The sequence below is a fragment of the Portunus trituberculatus genome, chromosome 49 (assembly GCF_017591435.1).
Source record: "Portunus trituberculatus isolate SZX2019 chromosome 49, ASM1759143v1, whole genome shotgun sequence".
Lineage (NCBI taxonomy): Eukaryota > Metazoa > Arthropoda > Malacostraca > Decapoda > Portunidae > Portunus > Portunus trituberculatus.
Window position 1 is genome coordinate 9,952,860 of NC_059303.1, and position 26,623 is coordinate 9,979,482.

General features: G+C 42.5%; 1 protein-coding gene across 5 annotated transcripts in view; it reads right to left on the bottom strand.

The window, feature by feature from the left end:
* LOC123499316 (homeotic protein Sex combs reduced-like) overlaps positions 1 to 26,623 on the bottom strand; it is an 87,093-nt gene that overhangs the window by 47,760 nt on the left and 12,710 nt on the right. For 2 of the 5 annotated variants that reach the window (XM_045247131.1, XM_045247130.1), the window contains one exon: positions 10,208 to 10,240. The exons of 2 other annotated variants lie outside the window; for them this stretch is intronic. In XM_045247131.1, the coding sequence (XP_045103066.1) occupies positions 10,208 to 10,240 (33 nt within the window). Of the gene's footprint in view, positions 1 to 10,207; positions 10,241 to 18,348; positions 18,352 to 26,623 lie in introns of all 5 variants that reach the window. One more of the 5 variants, XM_045247133.1, reaches the window with a different exon arrangement.

Sequence of the window (26,623 nt, forward strand, 5' to 3'; positions counted from 1 at the left end):
TTTCTTTTTATGTTCTTTTTCCTTCTTTTCCTTCAGTGTGTTAGTGCATGTGATGATGGAAAAATGGAAGAATTTGGATAATATAAATCACAGTCAGGTTGATGAAGAAAACTGGCAAAAGGAGAGGAAATGTGAAGAAATACATAATGAAATGACGGAAAATCGGGAAAGATGATGGTGGTTGTAGTTGTAGTAGTAGGAGAAGGAGCAGGATGATGATGATGATGATGATGATGATGATGATGATGAGGAGGAGGAGGAGGAGGAGGAGGAGGAGGAGGAGGAGGAGGAGGAGGAGTAGGGGTAGGAATAGGATTAGTAGTTGGAGGAGGAGGAGGAGGAGGAGGAGGAGGAGGAGGAGGAGGAGGAGGATGAAGAATAAGAACAAGAACAAGAACAAGAAGAGAAACACAAGAAGAAAATAATGACTGAAAGAAGTAAACAAAAAGTAAGGGAGGAAAAGAGAGGATGAGGGAGATAGAAGAAGAAAGATAAGATAAAGATTAGAAATGTAAAGATGAAGAGAAAGATGAGATGAGGAACGAGAAGTGGAATGAAACGAAGAAAATAGAATGAATATAAAAAAATGGAAGGAAAAGAAGAAAGGCATAAGTGGAAGTTGAAATAGAAGGAGAAAGGAAGAACAAAATTAAAAGTAGGAGATGGAGAATGAGGGTTAGGAGTAGAAGTAGAGGGAGGAGGAGGAGGAGGAGGAGGAGGAGGAGGAGGAGGGGACGGCAAGAGGAGGGGAAGTCCGGTGGAAGTCGAAGGGGCAAATAGCTTTCCTCCGTCATCAATCGTTGTGTCGCTGGTCGGCCTTGGGTGAATACGACATTCTCAAACACTCACTCTAGACTCATTCTTACATCTGGAATACTCGCGCCGCGCCTCTTGTGTGAGAGACAACACCGATCCGCGGGGAAAGGTGGGAGGTTTCGGTGTCTCATGCTCGCCTCTGTCGCCGAAATTAGGTAATTGGGAACAAGACAATGCCCTCCTTCACCTTCTTTTTTTTTTTTTTTTTGTCCATTCTTGCTTTTTTTCCCCTGAGTCTTATTTATTTTTGTTCTCGTCTCCATTTCTATCAGTTCTCGTATTGTTTATATTTTCGTTTTGCTTCTGTTTTGTCTTCTTTTTTATCGGTATGTTTCACCTTCATTCTTTTTAATAGTGTATCCCTCTTCTTTAAGGTGAACGCTATGTTGCTGAGTATGAAGGCACATATATTTTTTTTCTCTTTATTTACTTGGATGATAAGCGTAATAAAAGAGAGTTGGCGTCATAAAAAGTTTGAAATTTATTTGTATCCATCTTAAACTCGTGACTTATTATTTTTGTCTGTTATCTGTATTGTTCTCATGTTACTTGTGTTTTTTATGTTTAGACTAACGTTTATTTCCTCAATGACAACTGGTTTGTTTAGTGGGTCATCTGTATATTTATTCCTCATCTGTAAGTGTTGATTGAGGTTTTGTTGGTATGGTGGTGGTGGTGGTGGTGGTGGTGATGGTGGTGGTGGTGGTGGTGGTGGTGGTCGTAGTTGTGGTACTGTTAGTGTTTGTTTCCTAGGATGAATAGTTATTTTTGTTATTGTTTATATTGAATCTGTTACATATATTTTTTTACACTCCATGTTTATCTATTGATCGATTTATTTTCTAATTTTGTTTGCCTTAGTGACCTGTGTGTGTGTGTGTGTGTGTGTGTGTGTGTGTGTGTGTGTGTGTGTGTGTTTGCTGACTAAACGTAAAATCGAACTGTCTCATCCCAGCTGATTTAGGTTTCGATTGTTTAAAGTTCCAACCGACTGATACAATGTTCAGTTGACACCACACCAAATGCAGACAGACTGAGGCTTTTGGTCTGAGGTTAGAGCGTTCTGGTAATGAAAGGAGCGTTGCACCAATCACTCCGCTACTCCGTGACATATAACTCACCATTGTCAGTATCTAAACACATCTTACTTGCAGCTTTTACACACACACACACACACACACACACACACACACACACACACACACACACACACACACTGAAGCTCAGGTCCCTCATCTCACATACTCATCACGTACCTTTTCTCACGTGATGTCATTAATTTCCGCACACTTGTCATTTCTTTTACGTGAATGTTTATAATTTATAGATTCATATGTTTACTCCTGACGATTTTTTTTTTTTTTTTGCCTCCTCACCTTTTTTATTTTATTTACTTATTTTTTTGAGATCATATAAGTAACTTTCACCTAGTATGTGACCATAATTTCGTCTCCTTAATGTCTTAATTCTAGTCACATAACCAGGAAGATTATAACTCAAGCATAAGTGTCTTCCTTTTCATCGTGTGGGATTCAACTATGTGAGCTAGAGGTGGTAGTGGGGTGTGGTGGTGATGGTAGTGGTTGTGATGGTGGAGTGTGTATGTGTGTGTGTGTGTGTGTGTGTGTGTGTCGGAGTAGTCACGGCCACCGCCATCTCAACGCCCACACCGCGCCTCTCTGCTTCACCCTCCACTGTTTGCTCGGTAATATTGACCAGCGCAAGAAACTCCTCGAAGAATTTGCCATAAACGTTACCCGTAAATCACTCTAACTCACTGACGCAAGGACTTGAATTCGTCCGTACGTTCTTATGAGTAATCCTCCCCCAGAGACCGCTAGCGGGAGGAAATAGGATAAAATTAGTCTGGTCTCCCCTGCCACTACGAACACAGTTGGTGAGCTCGAGTGATTTATTGGGCTCACATGGACACCCGACCTTAGCTAGACTCGCTGGGCCTCGTGCTGTTGCTGCTGTTGTTGTTTGTGGTGGTGGTGGTTGGTGTGGCCATGACGATAATGTTGCACAAGCAAACGCCAGGCACAGATGGTTGGGTTGTGATACTGGTGTCGTGAAGTTCAGCCCAACTATGTGAATGATTAGTAGAAATGAAAGTATCAATGGGAGCAGTAAAAAAAAATAAAATAAGAAATAGAACATATGCAACCACATGTTTTAAGAATTAAGAGAATTGTCATTGCTGTGCGTCGCAAGCTGATGTGTGTGTGTGTGTGTGTGTGTGTGTGTGTGTGTGTGTGTGTGTGTGTGTGTGTGTGTGTGTGTGTGTGTGCGTGTGCGTGTGTGCGCGCGCTTTCGGAGGAGGCAGGAGTTCGCTGGTTGTGAGCAGATGGGGTGACGAAAAGCGAGGACGAGGAAGTAGCCGAAGGGAAATGATGATTTCTGATAAGTGGTTTAGGAGGCAGAAGACAGTGTTTAGCGGTAGGAACAGAGGAGGAGACCATCATGAATAGGCGGTAAGTAGCCAGTAGACGGCTGAGGGTGAAGCACAGCCAATGACGGAAAGGAGACAGGCGTAAGAGCGGAGCGAAGGGAAGGAAGTAAAGGATTTGAAGAGAGGTAAGACTGACGGAGGGTGACGCCAGGAAGTTAGAATCATAACCAAGTGTTGATGGTTTTATGTCTCCTGGCGGATAATGTGGTCAGAGAATTTTATGGTGGATTGAAACATGACAACTCCCGTCACTCCGATGGCATCTTAACAACGATGCTGTTCTTGTCACCATTACTAAGTGTTTTAGACTGTAGAATTCTGCTGCTCGCTCTCCGTTAGGAAAACGCCTACGATTCCCTCATACACACACACACACACACACACACACACACACACACACACACACACACACACACACACACACACACACACACACACACACACACACACACACACACACACACACACACACACACACAAGGTTTGCATACTATGAACTATTCAGCGTGAGAAAAATTAGCTACGTGGATCACGCATCGTTATGCAAATGAGTGAGTCATAATGCGTGAGTGGACCCAGATATGCAAAGCGAGTAAGGGAGTCTTTGGTGGTGTGTACACGAGTTCTTATTGCTGCTTCATGAAATTCGCATAATAAAAAGAAAATGTGATCGTATTGCTTGGTGAGGCTCCAATATTTCCAGCTGATCAGGAAGGACGTTGTTGCATTTCTCGTACATGATGTTTCTTACTATATTTCCCAGGCTGCAATGTGGCTACGGTGCAAATCATACCTTTATTAGAATTATATATATATATATATATATATATATATATATATATATATATATATATATATATATATATATATATATATATATATATATATATCATTTGACACGCAGGAACTGAATAGAAAGAAGTGGCGGATTTATGTGTCAGTTATGAGGCTTGAGTGACAGTACGTGTAACAATCAACAACTCCTTTTCATGAGAAACATTTGCACTGACTTTCTGGAAAAAAGCTACTTAATGAATGCTCTATTTTTTTTTTTCTTGCCGGCTATTTGATATCTTTACTTGTCTTAATGTAGATATATGTATAATATATTAAATGGTGCTTCAATGAATTATACTATCCGTGTGTTAGAAACATGGAAGAGAGGCGTCATGTGGAGTATTCAAGTGAGAAGGGAAAGGTAATATTAATTTGCATTTCAGATAAATTATGAAGAAGGATAATAAGGAAACACGAGTGAATACAAAGGAAGTACAAAAACACCATACAAGTGGGCGTTAAAAAAAAAAGGTCATATTTTTAACTATCAAATGTAAGTAAAAAAAATATTGGATGATAAAAAGTGAAAAGATTCCTGATATAAACACAAATGTTTCTAAGTAATATGAGCGAAAAATGGGTGAATGATTGAAGGATAAGAAAAGTTGAGACAGAAGTGAAGAGGCTAGTTGTAGTCGATCACCTAAGAAGGAGGAGTAGGTGCAGAAGAGAGCCCGAGAAGGGAGACAGGTGTGACTTAGGAATGAGGTGGGTAGAGGGTGAGGGTGTCAGTACAGGTAAGAGACAAGGGAGGTAAGAAAGAAGAGGAGTGGTGGACGGTGAATGCAAGAGATATTTAGCGTCGCGGTGGAGTATGTTGACAAAGATGGATGTGCTTCGCTCTTGACTCTCTCCCGCCGTCCCACTTCCTCTGCGCTTTGCGTCTTTACTATTAGGAAGCGGCGTCCCCTTTGCATACATATTTTGGACCGAGGTTCAGTTGTAACCATAAAGTCATAGCAGTGTTATGTTTATATAGCGTTGCCGAGAAAACTGAGGAACACACCTAAGCTGTGATTGGAGATAAGAGCAAAACAAATGGGCAATACAAAAGCGAAGATGCTATAAAGCCATTGTATTTTGGCAAGTGTCTATATTTTTACCTTTTTTATGCACTTAATCACTCTGTCATCAACTATTACTTGCAACTTGCCACAGCGCCATCTGCTCGGCTATTATTTACGCACTTCTTCAAAGCAGCTCAGAATAGTGACTCGTGTGTGTGTGTGTGTGTGTGTGTGTGTGTGTGTGTGTGTGTGTGGTCATCTTTGCCTTGGGTGATGGTGGGACGTGGAGCGGATGGAAGGCGGCGTTGGGTCATGGAGAGATATGATGAGAGGGGAACATTATCGGCGTGAGTCCTACAGGAAACTGAGAGGAAGTGAGGAAGAAGTAAGAAGTAAAAGCAGACTGGAGGTATAAGTTAAAGAAGGTATAGGTGGAGGAAGAGTGAAAATAACAGGCAGACGAGAAGTACAAGTATTAGATTAAGAACAACAACCAAACAAAAAAAAAAACACATAAGGAGTAGAAAAAGAAGGAGGTTATTAAGAGGAGAAAGAGGAAGAAGAGGAGGAGGAGGAAGAGGAGAAGGAGGAGGAAGAGGAGGAAGCGGCGGTGTAGCGGTGCTTGCGGGCGTTCCTCGTGCCTGTGGTGCAGGGGCCGCGTCTCTCCTGCCTCAGGAAACAACTTACCAACCCCCACCCCCTGCCTCCTCCACCAATCCTCACCCCCTCATCCTCCCCAATACCTGTGTCCCCCATCCTCCACACATGGACCACACCACCCGCCGCGAGCACCCCACCCCCCAACCGCTCAGCGCCTTACAACCATGATTTACCGACTTTAGTGGAGTCTATTGGTATTTTACAATTTTTACATCGCCGCCATTAGGTAACGGAGTGTTTTCGTCCCCCTGGTGTGCTTGCCTGAGGTGCTTGGCCTCAAATCGGAGACTTTCACGGAAGGATTTACGGATGCGTGTGTACTTAGTTGTTGTTTATGGGTCTGTAGGAATACGAGGAAACAATACATTGGCTCCAATTTTCTGTAGACTAGACCTTTTTGCTGTTTTTTTCCTCTTTAGTGTGGTGTTTGTCTGTCATTTTAGTTTTGAGAAATAGTTACAGTTTATTTCTTTCACAGTAGTACGTGTTATACGATGATTAAATTGACAGGTTATTGCACTGTGTTTTGAAGTTTTTATTGAGAATTATTAATAAAAACTTAGGAGCCTGGAAGGGGAGAGGGGAAGGACAGGGGGAAATAAAGGTATTAACATCCACTACATTCAACCTAGGTAAAGCGTTTCCCAAAATCTCTTAAGCCACGGAAATGAAGACTTCCCTATAGTGAGCCGCGCGTCTCCTCCTCTCTCTCTCTCTCTGTTGTCTTATCGTTCCCCTGCTTCTCCTCGTTTCTTTTTTCCTTTTTTTCATTTCCTTCTCATCCTTCACTAAGCTGGTCTTTTTTACTGTATCTGAAACGCCGTCTCCATTTCATTATAAATTACACGGAGATAAGGCTTATTAACATACATCTGTGACCCTTGTGGATCTCATTACGTATTCTCATCCAACTCTTACGCTAATCCCAATTTTTCGTCATCTGCATACCTCCCGCACCTCCCTCTGTTTGGGGAATATTCATGCTGCTACCACAAGCTTACAGTGCGACTTGTCAAGGGAGGAAGAGAGGAAACGCTACAACTGAAATTATAGTTACATGCATCCAAAAACAAAATGGATACTTTTACTGCAGTGTATGTGTGTGTGTGTGTGTGTGTGTGTGTGTGTGTGTGTGTGTGTGTGTGTGTGTGTGTGTGTGTGTGTGTGTGTACAACTTTCTTTACTCCACCACTTAGTCACTCAAACATTTCCACACCTTGAGCCTACATCCTTCGTGGCTTCAACCCTTTCATTTCGTCTCCCGCCCCTACAACCCCATGCAGCTCTCCGGAAGTGATACACCATTGGAAGGTGGTGGGGGTTGATTGTAGTTTGTTAAGAGACAGTCCTCTAATTGGTCGGCAAACAGATTAAAAATGCCTTGGTCGTTACATCCCATTCATGAAGACGAATCACTTATTTATCTGCGCTGGCACCTCCCGGCGCCTCTATTGACTCTCTCATCCGTCTCGCAGATAGTCACTTAATCATTTATTTCGGCCGCCGACTAAGTAACGCTCAGCGGCACATTAAGGGGTGAGGGGAGCCGCTAAGGAAGGCCAACTTTACTTATTGTGACCAATAAGTAAACAAGGTCAAACTGGCTTCCATTGACCGATATGCTGCTGCTGATTCATTTATATTAGGTATGTAAATGTATTGGAGGTTTGTGAGTGTTTTGCATTGAATGAACATAATGTTGGCCACTTAATTACCGTTTACATTTCAAGGGAGCTTGTTTAGTTTGTACTGAATTATTTATGATTATATGAAAATATTACCTCTTTGGGTTGGATTTTTTCTGCGATTATTTACAAAATAACATTTATGTCAGCATTTTGAAGGAAATTGTTTTTGTTTTATGCATCTTACTCAATTTATTTGTGTCCTTATTATTATTTCATTTTTTAGATATACGTTTTCCATTCATTTAACGGTATTTCTCTTATTCATTGTTCACTTTTCTCAAAGGCGTTATTTTTTCCTTTCTCATTCTTTATTTTCGCTCTCATGTTTTGTGTATAATTTGTTAAAGGCTGTTTCCAGGCGGTGACAGGACTGGTGGCAGCCGTGATAGCCTCGCTGCCTGACTAATTATTTCTAGCACTGATACATTACTCATTGGCTTCCTTCCTGCCAATGAAGATCGTCCCTCAAAACTTTGTTCATCTTTTCTTCGTAACCTACTTACTCTTTAAATCATCGATTTTCCCTGTCCTTCTTTGCCATCAACGAACACAAAATTGCGTGTTGTATTTGGACAACTTCATTTTCTTTTTTTCGCTTTCTTCTTTGTCCTTCATTCCTCATAGCTGCGTATGGGCAAGTATTTCTCTCTCTGCCTCTATGCTGTTTTCCCTGATCGTCCTACTCTCCCGTCCCTTCCCTCTTGAAAGCCATTCCTTAACCGGGTGATGATCTGAGTGGCGGTGGTGTGATCCTCGCGCTCCCTTTCTCTCTCCCTCCCTCGTCACTCTGTCTCCATCCATGGCGTCACAAGAACGACTCCGCTGCCCGTCGTCCCCAGCCCTCGACTCCGCCTCCGAGGGCTCTGGCATCTTATGATTGGACATCTTTATTTCATTACGATAACGTCGGGTGAAGCCATCATTCATCATGTCGGTGACGGGCTGGTGAAGGACCATTAATATCGCGCGGGTGACGACGCCGACGAACCACTAAATACCGCTCTTATAAACGACCCTCGCCAGCCAGCCCCGCGCGGCCGCCAGTCAGCCCCTGCTTGGCTCTCCCCGCCCGTGTTTTGTTCGATGCATTCCCGTTCAGCATTCTCTCTTTTTTATGTCTTCGTTAAGTGTTCTTAATGATAAGATTGAAGTATGTATCCTAAGAGTTGAGTTCTTTAGCTGATTCCTTGCTTTAATATATATGTATGTTTATTGGTGCTTCTAAAATCAATTAATATTGCATTTGCTGATTGAAGATTTAGCTTTACTGTATTGATATCAAAATTTATTTGCAACAACATAATTATTAGCCAAAGCTGCACTGCAACCTGTTTTGACGAATAATTGTCAACTTAAAAGATAATTCAGTGTTTCGTTGTGTATTTAATATTTTTTCCCTAATAACGCGATACAAAAGACAAAGTATATAAATTGTCATTCTTCTGGGTTTATTTCTTTAGGATGCACGTGGCAGATTTTTGACTACCTCTGTTCTTTATATATATATATATATATATATATATATATATATATATATATATATATATATATATATATATATATATATATATATATATATATATATATATATATATATATATATATTCAACTCCATTGGCCGTGCGTGTTCACTCCGAACGATATTTGATTAAACTTTTTTACCACTAATCTCGAGTTATACTTATGTAAGCTGTGAACTCCAAATCACTGCATGTTTACAGTTAGTTATCATGAAGTCTCTTACTAATGTCCCCAACTTATCTGTTCATATCCATAGCTCTTAGTTATCGCGCAAAAACTACCTCCTTTTCCTCCCTCTCTCTCCCTTCTTACCCTGCATTCTCTCTCCTTTCCTCCATTTCTCTTTTCTTTCCCTCGTTCCTAGATTTATAAGTATTACCACATTACCTTAATAATTAAATGGTATTTTTCCTGTAGTTATCAAGGAAGCGAATATTTTTATTTACTTCACTTATGTAGCATTGATATCCTTTTACACCCTACTCTACTCTCCATTTTTCTTTCGCCTTTTTGCTCTTTTGACCACTATCACTCTCCCCTCTACCATCTCCTGTCCCTCCCTCTGGCCAACATTCTCCTTGAATACCCGTGTCCTCTCCCTGCTCTCTCCCTCTGTCTCTTCAAAACACCCCCTTCCCTCTTACCCTTCATGCCACCTCCTAGAAAAATCCTTCGAGTCCGTCCCTCCCCCCAGATATAGTTGTGTTAGGGCGGGTCGACTCCATCTATCATAGCCGGGCGTCGGAGGAGAGTCAGGGCCAAGCGAAGACGGGGCTTGATCCCATGAGCGGTCAGCTGATCACACTTGTCCAGCTCACCCCAGGAAGGCCCGGGAGAAGAGGGATGGAGGTGTAGGGAGTGCTGGGGGGGAAAGGTAGAGGAGGTGGAGGATGTGGAGGGGGTTAGGGGGAAGGAAGAAGAATAACAGGGGAATAGAAAAGAGGAATCTCAAGGCAAAATCATGGAAGTGTTCGAGTGAATGAGGAATTTAAAGGGAAGAAAATCTAAGAGCGGTAAAAGTAAGACTTAAAAAATTGCCAAGACAATAAAAAAGAAAAAAAAAAGGAGGCGAGAGAGAGAGAGAGAGAGAGAGAGAGAGAGAGAGAGAGAGAGAGAGAGAGAGAGAGAGAGAGAGAGAGAGAGAGAGAGAGAAATCAATGATCAAAGACAAAAGAAAAAAACAAAAAAAGGCCATCACAATACGTGTAGATTAACTTAATTTCTACCTTGTTCGATGTTTTCATGATTTCCCTTACGATCTGAAAAGAGTTAATGATTGTAATCACACTTGTTACACGCCATAAACTTAACGGTACACGTATAACGAAACACACACACACACACACACACACACACACACACACACACACACACACACACACACACACACACACACACACACACACACACACACACACACACACACACACACACACACACATCTTCCATTTCACACTTTAACTCACTCACCCCCTAACACACAACACGGACCAAAATAGCATTCAACCGCCCATAAATAATGCTAAAAGTATCGGCGTATAACAGGGAGGTCGAGGAATGGCCTTTGAGAAAATCGACAGTGTTCCTGATAAGGGCGTTTCCACTTGGCCAGATCTAAATTAAATTCTGCATTTGCTATTCAGGACGAGACGGAGTTGGATCTTTCTGGGAGTGTGTTGTTGCTGATATCTCAAATAATGAGTCAATCCATCAGTGTTGGCGCGGTTTTTCAGGCTACGCTCCTCTACTTTATTCTTTCCTCCTTCCCTTATTGTTTGTCGGCTCAATGGGGAGACGGATTGAATCAGACGGTAAGCTGCGCGTCTTTGTCCCTCGGGCCTTGTGTGGTGGTCGACGGAAGGCTTCTCACGTGGTTGTCTTTAAGTTCGGGTCTCTTCTTCGAGTAACATTGACCCCGTGAACTCATGTGGCTGTGTGGCGTTGCGGTGTAATATCGAAGCAGGAACTTTAATTAGAGAAAATCAAACTTGTCTTGGACTATTCATAACTAAAGGGAAAATATTGCAAGGGGGTATAAACTAACTTGTATTTTTCTTCTGGATTCTAGACTGATGTTGAAAAAGTAAGTTTCCTTGAATTGCATTAAAATCACAAAAAAAATGTAACAAACAGTTTTTATAATATGTCTGAGTAAAACTGAAATAAAAGCGAAGGAAAAACTCAAGCAAAAATGAAATGGAAGCGAATGGTCTTGGATGCATGAGACGCCAAGTAAAAGTGTTTCACGCCGCGATCGTCCCTAATCCAGCCACGAAGGGCCTGTCGCGTCTGCAGGTGGTGCAAGGGAACACGAGACTCGCACGGGTTTTAGTGTGAGGAAAAACCCTTATCCACCGTCACACCAAGCATCACCACTCTACGTCTCGGAAGGGGCGTGTAACCCAGCTCCCTTCCTCCTCCTTGCCTCACCCTGTCGTTCTCTCAGCCTCGTACTCTCGCCTCACATATTGCTTCTCCTTGTAGCAACACTAACCCTCTTTCACCGTACACTACTCATCTTTTTTTCTTGATTTTCCCTTCTCCTCTTCCTACTTATTCATTCTCCTCTTCTCATCCTCCTTCTCTTCATACGTACTTCAATCTTCATAGTGTTTTGTTATGGGTGGCACTTTTGTTCATGTTTGCTAATGAATTGATATCTGTTTTTATAATATTCAGTTTCCGCTTTTTTATATACAGTATTTTCTTCACTACAAATTGGATCTTATTTATTCCTATCTCTTTTTTAATATCTTTTTTTTATTTTGAAGTTTTTCTATAGAGTTTTTACTCGATTCCTCACGTCCCTAATTCACTTTTCTTTCTCTTTCTCTTTCCCCATTCATTCCTGACATTTTTCCCCTCTTCACTTTTTTTTCCTTCTTCGTTTTATCATTCTCTTCTCTTACCATCAGTTCTTACCTTCTCTCCCTCTCTTCCCTCCCTCCCTCTCTCCCTCCCGCCCATCTCTCTCACTCCCACTCTTTCTTCCCTCCTTCCCGTCCTTCCCTGCCTCCCTTCCTTTCTCTTTCCCTCTCTCACTGCCTGTCTTCCTTCCTTCCCTTCTTCCTTCACACGCACACACGCGCGCGCGCGCACACACACACACACACACACACACACACACACACACACACACACACACACACACACACACACACACACACACACACACACACACACGGGCAATGTCTATCCCATCCTACGCCTCACAAACTAAAATCAACACACACACACACACACACACACACACACACACACACACACACACACACACACACACACACACACACACACACACACACACACACACACAACGATACGATTGGAAATGAAGACAAAACGGAGAAGAGAAGGAGAAGCAGACGCACAGAGAGAGAAAGAGAGACGAAAGGAGAGGAGAGGAGAGGAGAGGAGAGAGAAAAAAAATACGAAATCCAGATCACAAAGAGCCGAGGACAAAAACAGTTTTCTTGTTGACCCCCGTCGGAGCATGGAGGGGGACGGACAGATACGAATGGCCCGTCTAGCGTTTCCGTCACTCACGCACTGGCGACGTAGGAGGGAGGAGGTCTTGGGAAGGGGCACCGGAGTCCAAGGGCAAGGGGAAGAGAGAGAGAGAGAGAGAGAGAGAGAGAGAGAGAGAGAGAGAGAGAAATATGATCATGTGTATAGAAGAAAGAAATTACTTGGTTTGAAAATGTTGAGAGAAATTGAAACTTGATTGCCAAGAAGAGACAATGCAATGAAAGTGTTGGACGGGCAAGACATGAATCAAAAGGGACACTAAACGAATCAATAAAACGTTGAAAAGTGAAGGCGAAATATAACAAAGAAAGATTCGTATGTACAGCAGACAGAGAAAGGGAATTGAATGGAAGGGGAGAAGAAGAGAGAAGCAAGACAGGAGAGGAGGGCAGGAAAGGGAAGTGAAGGGATGCGAAGGGGAGAAAAGGCACATGTGTTATTGAGGGAGGTTTAAGGGTGTGTATCTGAGTGATGGGGGGGGGGTGGGAAGGGTAGGGAAGGGACAGGTGAGGGGCAGCACAGGGGGCCAGGGGGGGAGTCTCCTAAGGGTGGCTGTGGAGGGTGCGTGTCAGGCGACCCAATCTCATTCACGCGAGGAAGTTGGGCTCTTGTCGGGGAGGCGCGGCGGTGAAGGCGAGGAGGGAGACACTGGCAGTAGAGGTAGCGGGGTTACGACCAGAGAGGTGGGGAAGGAGAGGTAAAGGTTATAGATGTGAAAGAATGAGTAAGGAAGCGGAAGAAGTGAAGGAATGAGTGAGGAAAGATAAGGAGAAGGAAACAATAGAAATAAAAAAAAATGAGTGAGAAAAGGGAGAGAGAGACAAATGTTATATAAGTGAAAAAATGAGTTAGTAAGGGAAAGAAGAAGTAAAAGAATGAGTAAGGAAGGAGAGAAAGAAGCAATGATTATAGAAGTGAAGGAATGAGTGATGAAAGGGAATGTGAAGTGAAGGTAATGAGTGAGTTACAGCACTGTATTGTCGATGGTGGGACAAAATATACTATTTTTCGTATATTTGGCTAGAAAACGAGGTTCCAAAAATATATGTAAATAACACGTAACAGTCCAATTTGTGGTAAAAGATAATATACTTGGGAAATGAGTCACATGATGAATGTTACAACACAAAAAACAACAACACCAGAACACAAACAACAACAAAAAACACGACAATAAAAAAACAAAAACAATCAGACAAAAGAAAGAAAACAAACAAAAAACGAAACAAATATACTACGTCTTTTGCAACTTTTATGAGAGAGAGAGAGAGAGAGAGAGAGAGAGAGAGAGAGAGAGAGAGAGAGAGAGAGAGGGAAAAAATAGCGGAGGACGTAAGTGTTTGTAATGGTTGGGCAGAGATCCTTCCCCAGCGTCGGCTCACAGGGATTGTGGCGAGTAATTAAAGAACCATTTTCCTTATCTAGCTTGTTTAGGAGCTGTTTAGAATACGTAAATAATGTATGTGTGTACGTGCTTATTTATCTAGCAAATCTGTGTGTGTGTGTGTGTGTGTGTGTGTGTGTGTGTGTGTGTGTGTGTGTGTGTGTTTTATGCGTGGTTGCGAGTGCCCAGCGTATAAATAGGTGTCTGTTCTTAGTATGAGGTGGAGAAAAAAAGGTGCCGAGACATTAATCCCCGCCAGCAGCCTCTCTCCGCGCCTCACACAACGTAGAATCAAAACAAAACACTCCTCTGGCCGTCTTTAAAGCCGCTCGCCGACTTCCAACCTTTTTAGCGAAGGGCGAGAGAAAAACGAAGCGAAAATACGCCGAATGGAAACCAAATGGACACGACGAGGAGGAGTGTTTGACTTAAGGGAAGGTGTGGGAGGGGAAGGTTAGGGCGTGTAAAGGTAAATAATTAGAAGGATCAGAGTTTAATTTAAGTTGTAATTCAAGTTAAGGATTGAGTCTTAGTGAGGGAAAGGGGAGACCACCTGTATAACTGTGAGGTGGCATTGAATTGAGGCTGTCCATAGTAACCTCTTGTATGGGAATTCTTAGCAGGTTCATTTGTAGGCCGACATTTAGCATACGAGGTCAAGGGGAGGAGGAGGAGGAGGAAGAGAGGACCACTACCATCCGTTGCGTCACCTGGCGAGGAAATGCCCTGACTCCGCTGCGGTTGAAGGTTATAGATCGTTGCAATGACCTTTTGACTCCTAACTCGAAACGCGTCGCTCGGTGCATCGTTTCATATTACAGTTTCGATCCCAGGTGAGAAAATGAGAGAGAGAGAGAGAGAGAGAGAGAGAGAGAGAGAGAGAGAGAGAGAGAGAGAGAGAGAGAGAGAGCATTCATGTAATGTTTAGTAAAAACTAACTCCAAATGAAAGTCTCAGTTACTCATGACCTCCTCACTGTTTCTTGGCTGCATGGCTAAGGCGAGGCGAGGCGAAGGTCTGGCTGGCGCTCCTGAAATACGTTGAGCATCAAAGAGGGAAGCTAAAACTGTTTCCCTGTCGGCCAGACCCTCCGACACCCTCCTCGGCGACGGCGACTGATGGGGGAGTCACTCTGTACCCCAACAGGACCAACTCCACCACCGCCGCCGCCGCCTCGTCTCCGCCACCAGTACCACCACCATTTTCATCCTCTTTTAATAATGGTTGTTGTGGTAGAAGAATTTTTGTGAGCGAAATGAAATGGCATGTGACGTAATACTATTGGAAATTTGACATCGTTGTTGATTTGATGAAATTTTGTAGAAAGAAACGAGGAAAATCTTTGGTGGATTGGGTCTTTTTTTGTGTGTGTGTGTCTGTGCAGTCTTGTTTATTTAACCTTCTGTATAAAAAAAGACTAGTTTCCGCAGCGTAGGTGAATAGTAATGGCGATAGTTGTGGTTGTGGTGACGGAAATGGCTAAGACATAAAGAATGTGCGGATGATAATGTGGCGGTGGTGGTGGTGGTAGTGGTGAAGAGGGTGGTCACTGTGGTGTTTGTGGCAAGGGTGGTGTAGTTTCCTTGGTTGTGACACTTCTTGGTGGTTTAGTCGTTGCGGTGGTAGTGGGTCTTGGTGGTGAGGTGAGTAGGTGCTTATGGTGATGAGGTGATGGTGTAGTGGCGGTGTTGTGGCTTTGATGGTGATAGCGTAGGTGGTGATGAAATTTGTGTTGTCAGTATTCAAAGACTATGTTGGTGATAATAGTGTTGAGAATAGAAGCAGTACGTAGCCATGATAGTGATGTTATCCATGTTTGTGGCAGTGATAGTGGTGTTGGTAGTGGTAATGGTCATCGTGTTGGTGTTGTTTGTTGTGGTATTAGTGTTGTTGTTTGTCTTAGTGGTGTGGCAGTGTTCCTTCTGGTGGTGATGGTGGAGGCGATAGTGTTTGTGGTGATGGTGGTGGTGGTGGTGGTGGCGGTGGTGATGGTGATAGCGATAGCGTTTGCGGCCTCCTGAAGGGGCGACTGTGGTATTATGGACATCGTACTTTAGATGATGTTTTTCTTGGCTCATATTCTATCCTCCCTTGATTAATCTTTTGCTTCTGGGCTTGCGAGTTTCCTCTTACCTCGCCTTCTCTTCTACATTCTCTCCCTTTTTCGTTTCTTCCCTCTTCCCTTCTTACTCATTTACCTCCCTTTCCACATTTCACGAACTCCTCATCCACAACCAACACCTGTAAATAAACCAGGGCTATTTATTTATATAGTGGACAAGGTAGCGGTTGTTCAAGGTTAATTGATGATGGGATAGATGGCTCAATCCGAAATTAGAGACGTGGATTTATAAGTCAGTATTAGTCAGAACCCATGTCGACTTTCACGCCTCCAATGCCAGACTGCTTTCATCATCACCATTAGCACCACCACTTAGGAGGCCCAGCAGCAGACCACACACAACTTTCAGCGTGCTGCCATCATGCTGTCCCTCCTCCCTTGCCTCTCTAACCTCCGTCCCTTCCCCTCAGCATATATTCAGGGCCACTTAACACTCCACTCCCAAAGCATTGCACACTTCCGCACCCTCCCACCCATCTCGTATCACAGTCTGCTCGCTAACCCACTTCCATATCATGGCCGAACCACACCACACCACGCCACACCACATGATGCCGCACCGTATCACTTTGCATTGCACCACATCGTTGCTTTACACACCACTCAGTATTGCTCTGTATAACACAACACGAGTCGCAATCCAGCCTTTCTTTCCTCCCTTAATATTCCATCAATAACACAAAGGGCTAATCCGTCTTCACTATCCCTGAAATTAAGTGTCATTATCATGCTGGCCATTAATATAGCCATCCATTAATCTAACTTCCTTAGTAGAGCTGGTAATCCACTGGCAGCAGGTAAGGAAGGGAGCACCTCAAGAAACAATTTTAATCGATAATGAAAACAAAAATTAAATTGGTCTTTGAAGTTCTTTATCCCAGTTCTGAAATTTGGTGTTACTGATTGATCTTCTCTTCTTATAATTTGCTTTCATTTTATTTACATTTTTATACATGACATTTAATTTCGCAGATTAAACACTTGTAAAAACTACATACAAATCATCATTATTTATTTTGAGTTTTTTAATATAATCGGTTTGATAAGATTTTATATTTTCATGAGTACTAATGTTGGAGGAAAAATACCTTAAAGTTCAGGATAGGGAAGAGAACCACCTGAGAGCGGTAGGCCTGACACCAGATCGACTGAGGAAGCATTAAAAATATTACTCCCGGGATGAGACGGGTTCACGGCGGCCCCCAGACACGACCACCACAGCCTCTCCACTATTGACTCGCTCTGGCTTCTTGTATTCCTTTCTTTTGTCGGTTGGTTAGTTTTACTGGTGAGGAAGCAGTACCGGGGGAGGGAAGACAAGTGAAAGAAAGGAGGGAAAATGAATAAAGTAATAGGACAATTTATCCCCCCACCTTTTTTTTTGGTTAACTCTCTCAGATCTGCAGGGGGACTGGCAGCTTTGTGGAACTTTATTTTTTTTCGTTTTACGTTGCTCTTGGCCAGCTTTCCCCCTTCCCCTCTTACATAAAAAAAATAACAGGTATACTATGCTTTCTTCCTGGCTTATCTTTGAATTTTAATAATTAGGATTACACCAGCTTTTAAAAGAAGATATTGATAATGCTATGCCACCTAGTAAAACAAATTAATTAAGGACAGTTTAATTAAGTTTTGACCTACATAGCTGCTTTAATAAATGTGGTGTGTATATTACAAAATGTTTCCCAGTTAGTATGAATGACTTTTGGAGTGTGGTCGACCAAGACACCGTCACTCCCAGACCGGCGTGGTACGAGTATTTGTCTGGTTATCTGTAACCGGCTGCCTCATCTGTATGTCGGCCTCTGCTATTCAAGGGAGAGAGGATTTGGAAGTGCTAACCATCTCACTTTACAAGATAGAAGTGCCGATAGCGAAAGAAATATGAAGGCTATCAGTTCTGGGTTTAGCTTTGGTTCACGTCATCCTCTTAAAAAAAAAAGTGATGGTATTTATCTTTTTCACTGGTGAGCTCTTCCTGACTGGAGCTTGAGGGTATGAATGCTTCTGTTATCAGTGGAGGAGGAGTTGGAGGTGCTTATTATTATCATTACGTATTCGGTGCTGCAGACTGTCTGCAAATCCATTCCGATGAGGCCAGTGTTGCATTTGTTATACTGATAAATTTCCACGTGGCTTAACACTTGAGGAACGAGATCTTGAACAGCCTCTGGTGTTAACAATTGTATTTCTAGATGTGATACTTAGTGTATTGTTGATATACTTCCTTTTTGTTTTCCGGTAACATTTTTTTTTTCAGGATCCACAGGAAACTTATCTTGCAAATGTTATGATCATTAAAGTTTGTAAAAAGATGTAAGTTCAAACGAAACGATCTTTTTCCTATAATTAATGAACTGATTAATGAAGTCCATTGAATCTATATGAGGAGCTAATAGCAGATTCCTTGTGGTCTACACGTGGTTTATACTGCGGCTACATGTGATAAATGCAAGACAATATGCGATAATTGTGTTAAAAGTGATAAGTCAATTGTGGATAAAAAGACAAATTAGAAAATATGTCTTTTTCGGAAATATACATTCTTATCACATCGAATTAAATCAGCATGTAAGAAGAATGTGAAAAAAAAAAAAATAATGAGCTGGACATACGAAGAAATTTCCTAAAAAAAAAAAAAAATTAGATCGGTAGAAGAAAGAAATAAGGTACCATTATTTTTGTTTTGTTTTTGTTTTATGATATATATTTACATATATATATATATATATATATATATATATATATATATATATATATATATATATATATATATATATATATATATATATATATATATATATGGGGATTGTGATTTTGGTTGTCATTGTAAATGTTGGTAGACACAGAGGGCAGCCGGTCAGGATGGCGACAGACAAACGTAGCTGGTTAAACGAGATTGAACAAAAAAAAAAAAAAAAAAATAGATAAATAAGTAAATAAAAATAAGTAAATAAATAAATGTTTGAATGCATAAATTTGGTCAGGTATGTGCAGCAGCAGGAATGAGGGTGTGTGGAATCGGCCTGATAGTAATGAAGGCAAAGGTGGCAATGGTATGGATGCCAGTGAGTGTGAAGACACAGATGACACGTGTGTGTGGGTGACTAAACAAGTCAAGATGTAGGTGAGTCGGTGTTTAGTATTGAACTGGTGAGCGTGGGCGGGTTTGGGTCAAGGTAGGCTTACAACACCCTACAAGAGTAAAAGTCCTGCCGTAACCCTCCCATCCCTCTCTCAATACCAGGCCATTGTAGGCAGTGCCAGAGGCCATTAACTGCCGGAGATACTGAAAGTAAAACAAGTCGTAGGATTTTGACCCCGTCATGGGCCCGCCACCGGCTGCAGGCGTCTGAAGGTCGGCAGGTCTATCCAAAGGTTAGTTGCGGAGGAGCACCATCTTGCTTGTATTTGTCCTCTTATGAGTTAATGCTAAGTTTTTGCATTTTATCACGGTGACAGTAATTCCGGCGGTCAGGATGCGGAGATGTTTCTATGATCTTTTTTATCAATTATATCTACATTTACGGTCTCTTTATTTATGGTAATGTACGGATGAATAAATATAACACACTCTCTATGAAGATTCTAATGTCTCATTTTGTCCTTGTTCATCAAAGAGAATATATTTCTCACTCTTTTTCCTCTGCTGGATGAGGTAATAGAAACTGCAAGACTCTCGAATTGTGTCCTTCCTTTACATTTATTTTATTGTTATTTATTTGCATTCCATTGTATAGATAACCGAGTTTTAGGCGTCAAAGAATCAAGACAGCATGGTGTGTGTGTGTGTGTGTGTGTGTGTGTGTGTGTGTGTGCTTATGTTTGCGTACGTGAGTGCCTGCCTGCTTTTATGTGTGTGCGCCTTTGTATGTGGTGATAGAGGTGCAGTAATTTGAGGAGGTGAAAGGGGTGGTGAGTGGTCATGATACAGAGGGATGAAGAAGAGGAGATTCTGAATGTGTGTGTGTGTGTGTGTGGCGGGAAATTGACGAGAAAGTGATAGAAAGAAGTCCATAAGAGAAAGGAATGAAAGGAGAAGGGGAGAGTGAGAGAAAGATGGAGGGAGGAATGACTGGTGTGTAGTGGGGCAAAGAGGAGGGAGAAGGAAGGAGGGAAGGAGGAAGGGAGGGCGGCTGGTGTGCGGCAGGGTAGTGAGAGACGAGGGAGGACGGGTGGGAGGGAGGCTAGAAGCTCTCTCCGTACCGCGGGCCGCCAGCCACCCACTCCTGTACCAACAAACCTCCGCACCCACCACCTTGTTATCAGAGTGCACGATAAAACAAACTATCTAATTAGCGTGGGCTCGATGATGTTTTAATGATGCTGAGAAGATTGTGATACACCCTTCCCTGAGTATCTCCCTAGTACTCCCCAGTACCCCTACTCTCTCGCCTACTCTGTATTCTCGCAGCTCCTAATTCTTTCTCTCCTTACCCTCTACTTCTCCCTCTCCCTCACTTCCACCTCTCCCAGGCTTCTGTCTGGTCCACACTCATGCATAAAGGAGAGCATTTTTGTTGTTGTTGTTCTTGTTTCTCACTATGGAAACGAGGCTGATACTTCTTACATAGCGGCGTGTATGTGAATGAACCAGTGTTTTAATGGACGACGATTCAAATGATCAAACTATTTTGTTACTAGAAATTGTTGATAAATCTGATTCAGGGTACCAAAATTTATATGCTAATTTCATATGTTCATGTGACCACATAAGAGGAGCAAAATAAGGTTCAGGATATTTGGATTTGTCTAGAAATATCACATGTCTTGCTTTACATAAAATATTTCTACGTCTTACGCTTTGGAAATTAATTAAGATTTGTTTCAAGTTTTGCTAAAGCTCTATTCTGCTCTGCGCTGTCCACTATGCGCTGTCTCCGTCTGCCTTGCCCTCCCTTTCCCCCTCATGTCTTGCCGCTACGGAAACTATGCAAATGGAGGCGTTGCCCGCTGGGTTATTATTGTGTTGTCGGGGCCCGTGGATACCCCTGGTAGGTGGGACCCCATTGGCCAATCAGAGCCCAACTCTCGTGACATACGCCCCGCTGATTGGTCACTCGCCCGCTTACCTTCCCTTGTGTATCTGTTGGGATCGACCCTACATGCCCAAGCTGCCCGTTTGTTATTTTACGTGTTTCATCGTATGAACAATCACGAACATGTGTCCGCATAAGCCCAGTCTCGTGAATATTTTGCTTGTAAATAGATCAGTTCTTAATTTCAGGGAAGACAATGAATGAATCTTCAAGGAACGTGGCTACGTGTTAGTCTCACGGATTCCTCCTCATAGTCTCTATCTCTCCTCGCCTCCTTGGTGTGAGGCCGCCTTCACCAACTCAGCAGGAGCCTAAATAAAGTCGAGGAGAGGGCAAGCCTATAGGCCCGTACAGTCCCCTGCCGACGAGAGACAACTCGCAGCCACACCTGGACAGTAGCCAACCCACACAGCCGCCACCCCTTGCCCCTTACCCTCAGCTCATCGTACCCTCGCTAGCCCCCTTCCATCTGCCCTTGCCCTCGTGCTCGTACACACACACACACACACACACACACACACACACACACACACACACACACACACACACACACACACACACACACACACACACACACACACACACACACACACACACACACACACACACACACACACACACACACACACACACACACACACACACACACACACACACACACACACACACACACACGTGTATATCAGTGCGCACTTAAGGAACAGTCACACTCAAGATTGTGAATCATATTTCATACTCGCACTATCTGAACTTAATACAATGATATCTAAGTATCATGCCACTATTGTTCATTGCAACGTGTTTTATAGACGATACTACTTCTTATTTGCTCCCTTGGGTTGGTGTCTAATTTTTGGGTCTACAGACATCATTTCTTATCTTGTCTTCATCTCTTGGTGGCAGTATTTCACGCAGCGCAAGCCTCCCATGTCATACCTTTGCTCGTGCACTAGTCTCACATGAAAAAGAGAACCACTTGTTAATTTATGTGACAGGTAGAGACAGGTGGCTTTACTTACTCCAAGCCACCTGCCATCTGACATGTGATGGGGTACTGTACCTGGGGACTCCATCACACAAAGGTTTGCTTCACATAGGCCACTGTTTCTTTGCCCGATTCAGCGAGCCGGGATCATTAGAACATATAATCTATTTTACTGGTATATAATGTAAATTCAGACACACATTGCAAACACCTATTATTCTGTTTTACTATTTGATATGAAGTGAATTATTGCTTTTTTTTCATCTTTCTTTCGTATCTTTTTACTAATTTGCGGAATGTGATCATTATGTAAATTATTTTAACGTGATTAGATGTAACGTGAATTATGTGGCACTTCGAAAACCCTTACCTTAAAATGATATAGAATGAATCATTATTTTTCTTTTCTTTTTTCTCCTTTATTTTTTTTTTTTTTTTTGCTTCATTTAAATACCGAGGGAACGTTCCCCTTGTCTATCTTTGGTTCCTGTCTCCTGAAACTCAATTTAAATATCGGTTGGTAATCGAAAGCGAAGAAAAAGGGGAAAAAAATATTCAGGGGCAACCTCAGGGCTCACTAGGGAACAGGGGCCAGTGGTGCATATAATGGGTGGGGAAGGGCGGCCCCGAGCATCCCAGGGGAAGACAGGGAGCAAGCTGCTGAAACTCGACCACTGTTGGGGATCTTGCTTGTCGTTTATTAGTTTTAGAAGCAGGCTTGTGCAGAAGGAAAAAATGGAAGTGTTGAATGAATTACACTGATTGAATTTGAGACCAGTGATATAAGTAATCTAATTAATGTCAATGCTTCTCAAATAATCAGTTTATTGGCCTTAAGTTCCTAGATCTGCTTTTGTCAAAATCTTATAGACCGTGTATACTTTATTGTGATTATTGTTATAGTGGGATCATCTTATTTCTTTCCAACACACAAAAAATGAATATTTTTGGAAACGAGTTGAATATTTGTGTAACGTGTTTCAAACTCCTCAGTCTGGTATGCACAAAATAGGAAATGTCTTTTCGCTTCGATCACAGCCGATTTCCCCTCCCGCCACCGACTCCGCCTGTCTGCCGGGATCGGTGGTGCAGAACGAGAGTCGTGCAAGACAGACAAAAGTCGAATTACCTCCCAGCGAGACCCGGACCAGACCACAAGGCGATATTGGGAAGCCAGCCCTCCGTGACGAGAGAGAGAGAGAGAGAGAGAGAGAGAGAGAGAGAGAGAGAGAGAGAGAGAGAGAAGGGGAGGGGGGGAGGAGTGAGTGAGTGAACAGACGAACATAAGAAAAAACAAACAAACGTGTAAGCACATTTAAAAAAAAAAAGAAGATGCCAAACATAACAAGTGTAAAATAACGCTTGCATTCTTACAAGCATGGACGTTACATAAACCGAGCCAAGGCGTGACTTTTCTTGCCAGGAAGAGGAACACAGGGACAGGAACCCTCCCTCCCGTTCTTTTTCTTTGTTTCTTTTTTTCTTTTTTTCGTTAGTCTTAACCTACACAGGTATGTATTTTTTTCCTCGGCGTCTCCAAGAATTGGCGTCACTCTTCTGCAAACTGAGGGAGTTTTAGAGGCGAAAGTTCCATTATCAGTCAGCGCTTCCCATCCCGCTTTTGTGTGAAGGTCAGGGAGGGACAGACTCTGCTTTGTGCTCACCTGGTGAGGGTCCTGAGGCTCCGCAGGTAAAAGCAATCACACCTCACTTCACTCGCTAGATCATTCTATTTTTACTTAAGTTTCAACGTGAAGTACGATATTTTTTAAGGACTTTTCTGTTTCTCTAACACAGTTCACATTGTAGATTAAGACATCATTTAAACCCACTTTTAGTTTAGCCGCGGCTACATTCATCTTAAAGAAGAAAAGCTTATTGTCTCAGTCTTACCACAATGAAGAAAAGAGTAAAGGTCGATAAACTCATTCAGTTTTCATCTAGGCTTAAACATGATCTTGTAAACGTACACGCTGTTATAAACATGTATACAAGTCGAGACTGAGCGTCTTTGGTCTTGAGAAGCATTTTTGTAGACCCTCACAACCCTCAAGCGACCCTTCCCTCAAATTCCAAGCGCCCCACCGCAGGCTCCCCACTGCAGGCTGGTGGTCCGTGGTCCTCCCAGCACCGCGGCGTCAAGCGTCAGGGGCGGCTGGATATGAGAAGCGAAGGTCGCCTCGCATATATGCATATTGTAAAGGATGTATATTGAATTGCACCCCATCCTCTGACTCTGGACACACACACACACACACACACACACACACACACACACACACACACACACACACACAGCGTAGTGTAGTGGTTAGCACGCTCGACTCACAATCGAGAGGGCCGGGTTCGAATCCCGGTAAGCAGCGAGGCAGATGAGAAGTCTCTTAATGTGTGGCCCCTGTTCACCTAGCAGTAAATAGGTACGGGATGTAACTCGAGGGGTTGTGGCCTCGCTTCCCCGGGGTGTGGAGTGTGTTATGTGGTCTCAGTCCTACCCGAAGATCGGTCTATGAGCTCTGAGCTCGCTCCGTAATGGGGAAGACTGGCTTGGTGACCAGCAGACGACCGAGGTGAATCACACACACAGTTCACTTCGAGCTGCACCATTACGAGAATCAGCTGAGGATGTCATTATGCCACAAAGGGAGTAAGGAGCGTGCTCGGAAGTACGGACAATAAACTTTCTTTAGCACCTGGAGGAGGAGCAGGGGAGGAGGAGGAGGAGGAGGAGGAGGAGGAGGAGGAGGAGGAGGAGGAGGAGGAGGAAAACAGGAGAAGCAGCAAATGAAAAAGATGATGATAATCTGATGATATGAAGAAGACGACGATTGAAAAATACAAAAAAGACAGCGAGAGTGAAGCTGAGAAAAAGAAAAAAAAAACTAAAATCATAAGTAGAAATTGGTGTAGATAAGAAGGGGGAAAAATAATAAGCAAGACGAAGAGTGATATGATGGAAACGAAAAAAAAAAAAAAGAACAAGAAGGATGAGTTTGAGAAAGAGAAGAACAAGAAAAAGGAGAAGGAGGAGAAAGGAGAGGAGAAGAAGGAGGAAGAAGGCATGTGTGTATATTATTTACCGGAGCCACCTGCCCGTCGGGACATCACACGACAATTACTTAACAACGCGGAGTGACAGTAGCCGCCACGCACTCGCCCAAAGCCTCCAGGAATCTTATCGAAATCCACTTTATCCTATGTGTCCTTTATCCTCTATACTTTTGCTTCACTCATCCTTATCCCCATCATCTCACAAACACCCATTCTCCCTTTCCCACCTTCAACATTAAGCACATTACTGACTTTATCCAAAAATGCATCAACTGTATCACAAGTTTAGTATATTTAAGGAGAGAAACAATGGTAATATAGTTGTTACAAGGAAAACTGTGTTGGTATTTGGGCACTTTGTAATAGAGCTGGTATGTATTTTTTCCATGCACAAGTAAAAAAAACAAACAATTGCAATATGTTTTATCGAAGTGTGTGTGTGTGTGTGTGTGTGTGTGTGTGTGTGTGTGTGTGTGTGTGCAGAAGGTGAGGCAGGGAGTGAAGGCAAGGAGGGGAAGGGAGGGGAGGGGTCTGACTCTGGGTCTGACGGGGACAAAGTGAGAGCCAAACAGTCATCTATAGACAGTTAGAGAAAGCTTGCTCAACCCGCCAGGAGAGAGAGAGAGAGAGAGAGAGAGAGAGAGAGAGAGAGAGAGAGAGAGAGAGAGAGAGAGAGAGAGTTCGCAATAATTGTCTACAACTTAGTTTTCCACTGCCAAAGAACCATAAAAATGTTTAATTATCATACACTCCAAAAGTTTACGATCATCACTGGAATTCGCTTTATTATTTTAAATCAGTGAAGTGAGTCAGGTTTTCGAATACGTCAGTGGTTGTGTTGTTGTTTTTGTTATTGGTGGAGGTGGTAGTAGTGTTGAATGATCGTGTGTTGATTTCATATGAAGTTTATTTTTGTGTTTCGTCATCGCATATTTATACTGACAGTTGTAGAAAGAAAGCTTCGGATTTTGCTAGGAAGATTGAGGCTTTGGCACTATCATGTATTATTGCTTTTCAATTAACACACTAACATTCCTGATAGCATGTTCATTTTGACAGATCTCAAATTCAGTTCTTAAATTTATTTTATGAACTGATTAATTGTTTGATTTCAACTTGGAACATATTTTCTCTTTATGTATTTATTTATTAAGCGTTTTTTTTTTTGCTTTTTTTTTTTTTTAATTTGGTGGACAAAAGACCGATGTGTCACATCTGCTGAATTTTTATATATTTGGGTAGCCTTTATGTTTCTATTGAAGATAAAAGCGAGAATATATCCAAGCTGGCCATTTAGTTGTTCACACTGCTGCTATGAAATCGCCAAGGGTAAGGTTTCCCTTTGTGATTTTTTGATTTCTCAATTGTTAATTTTCCCATGATGAAAAAAAAAGCATAAGGTTACATTATATTAGAATAGGTTGGAAAATATGTGTAAAAGGGGAATACAATTTATGTGTGTTTAATCCCGCACTGTTAGGTTAAGTTTGGATAGGTTATGGAATGTATATTGTGGGAAAATAAGCTATTCTG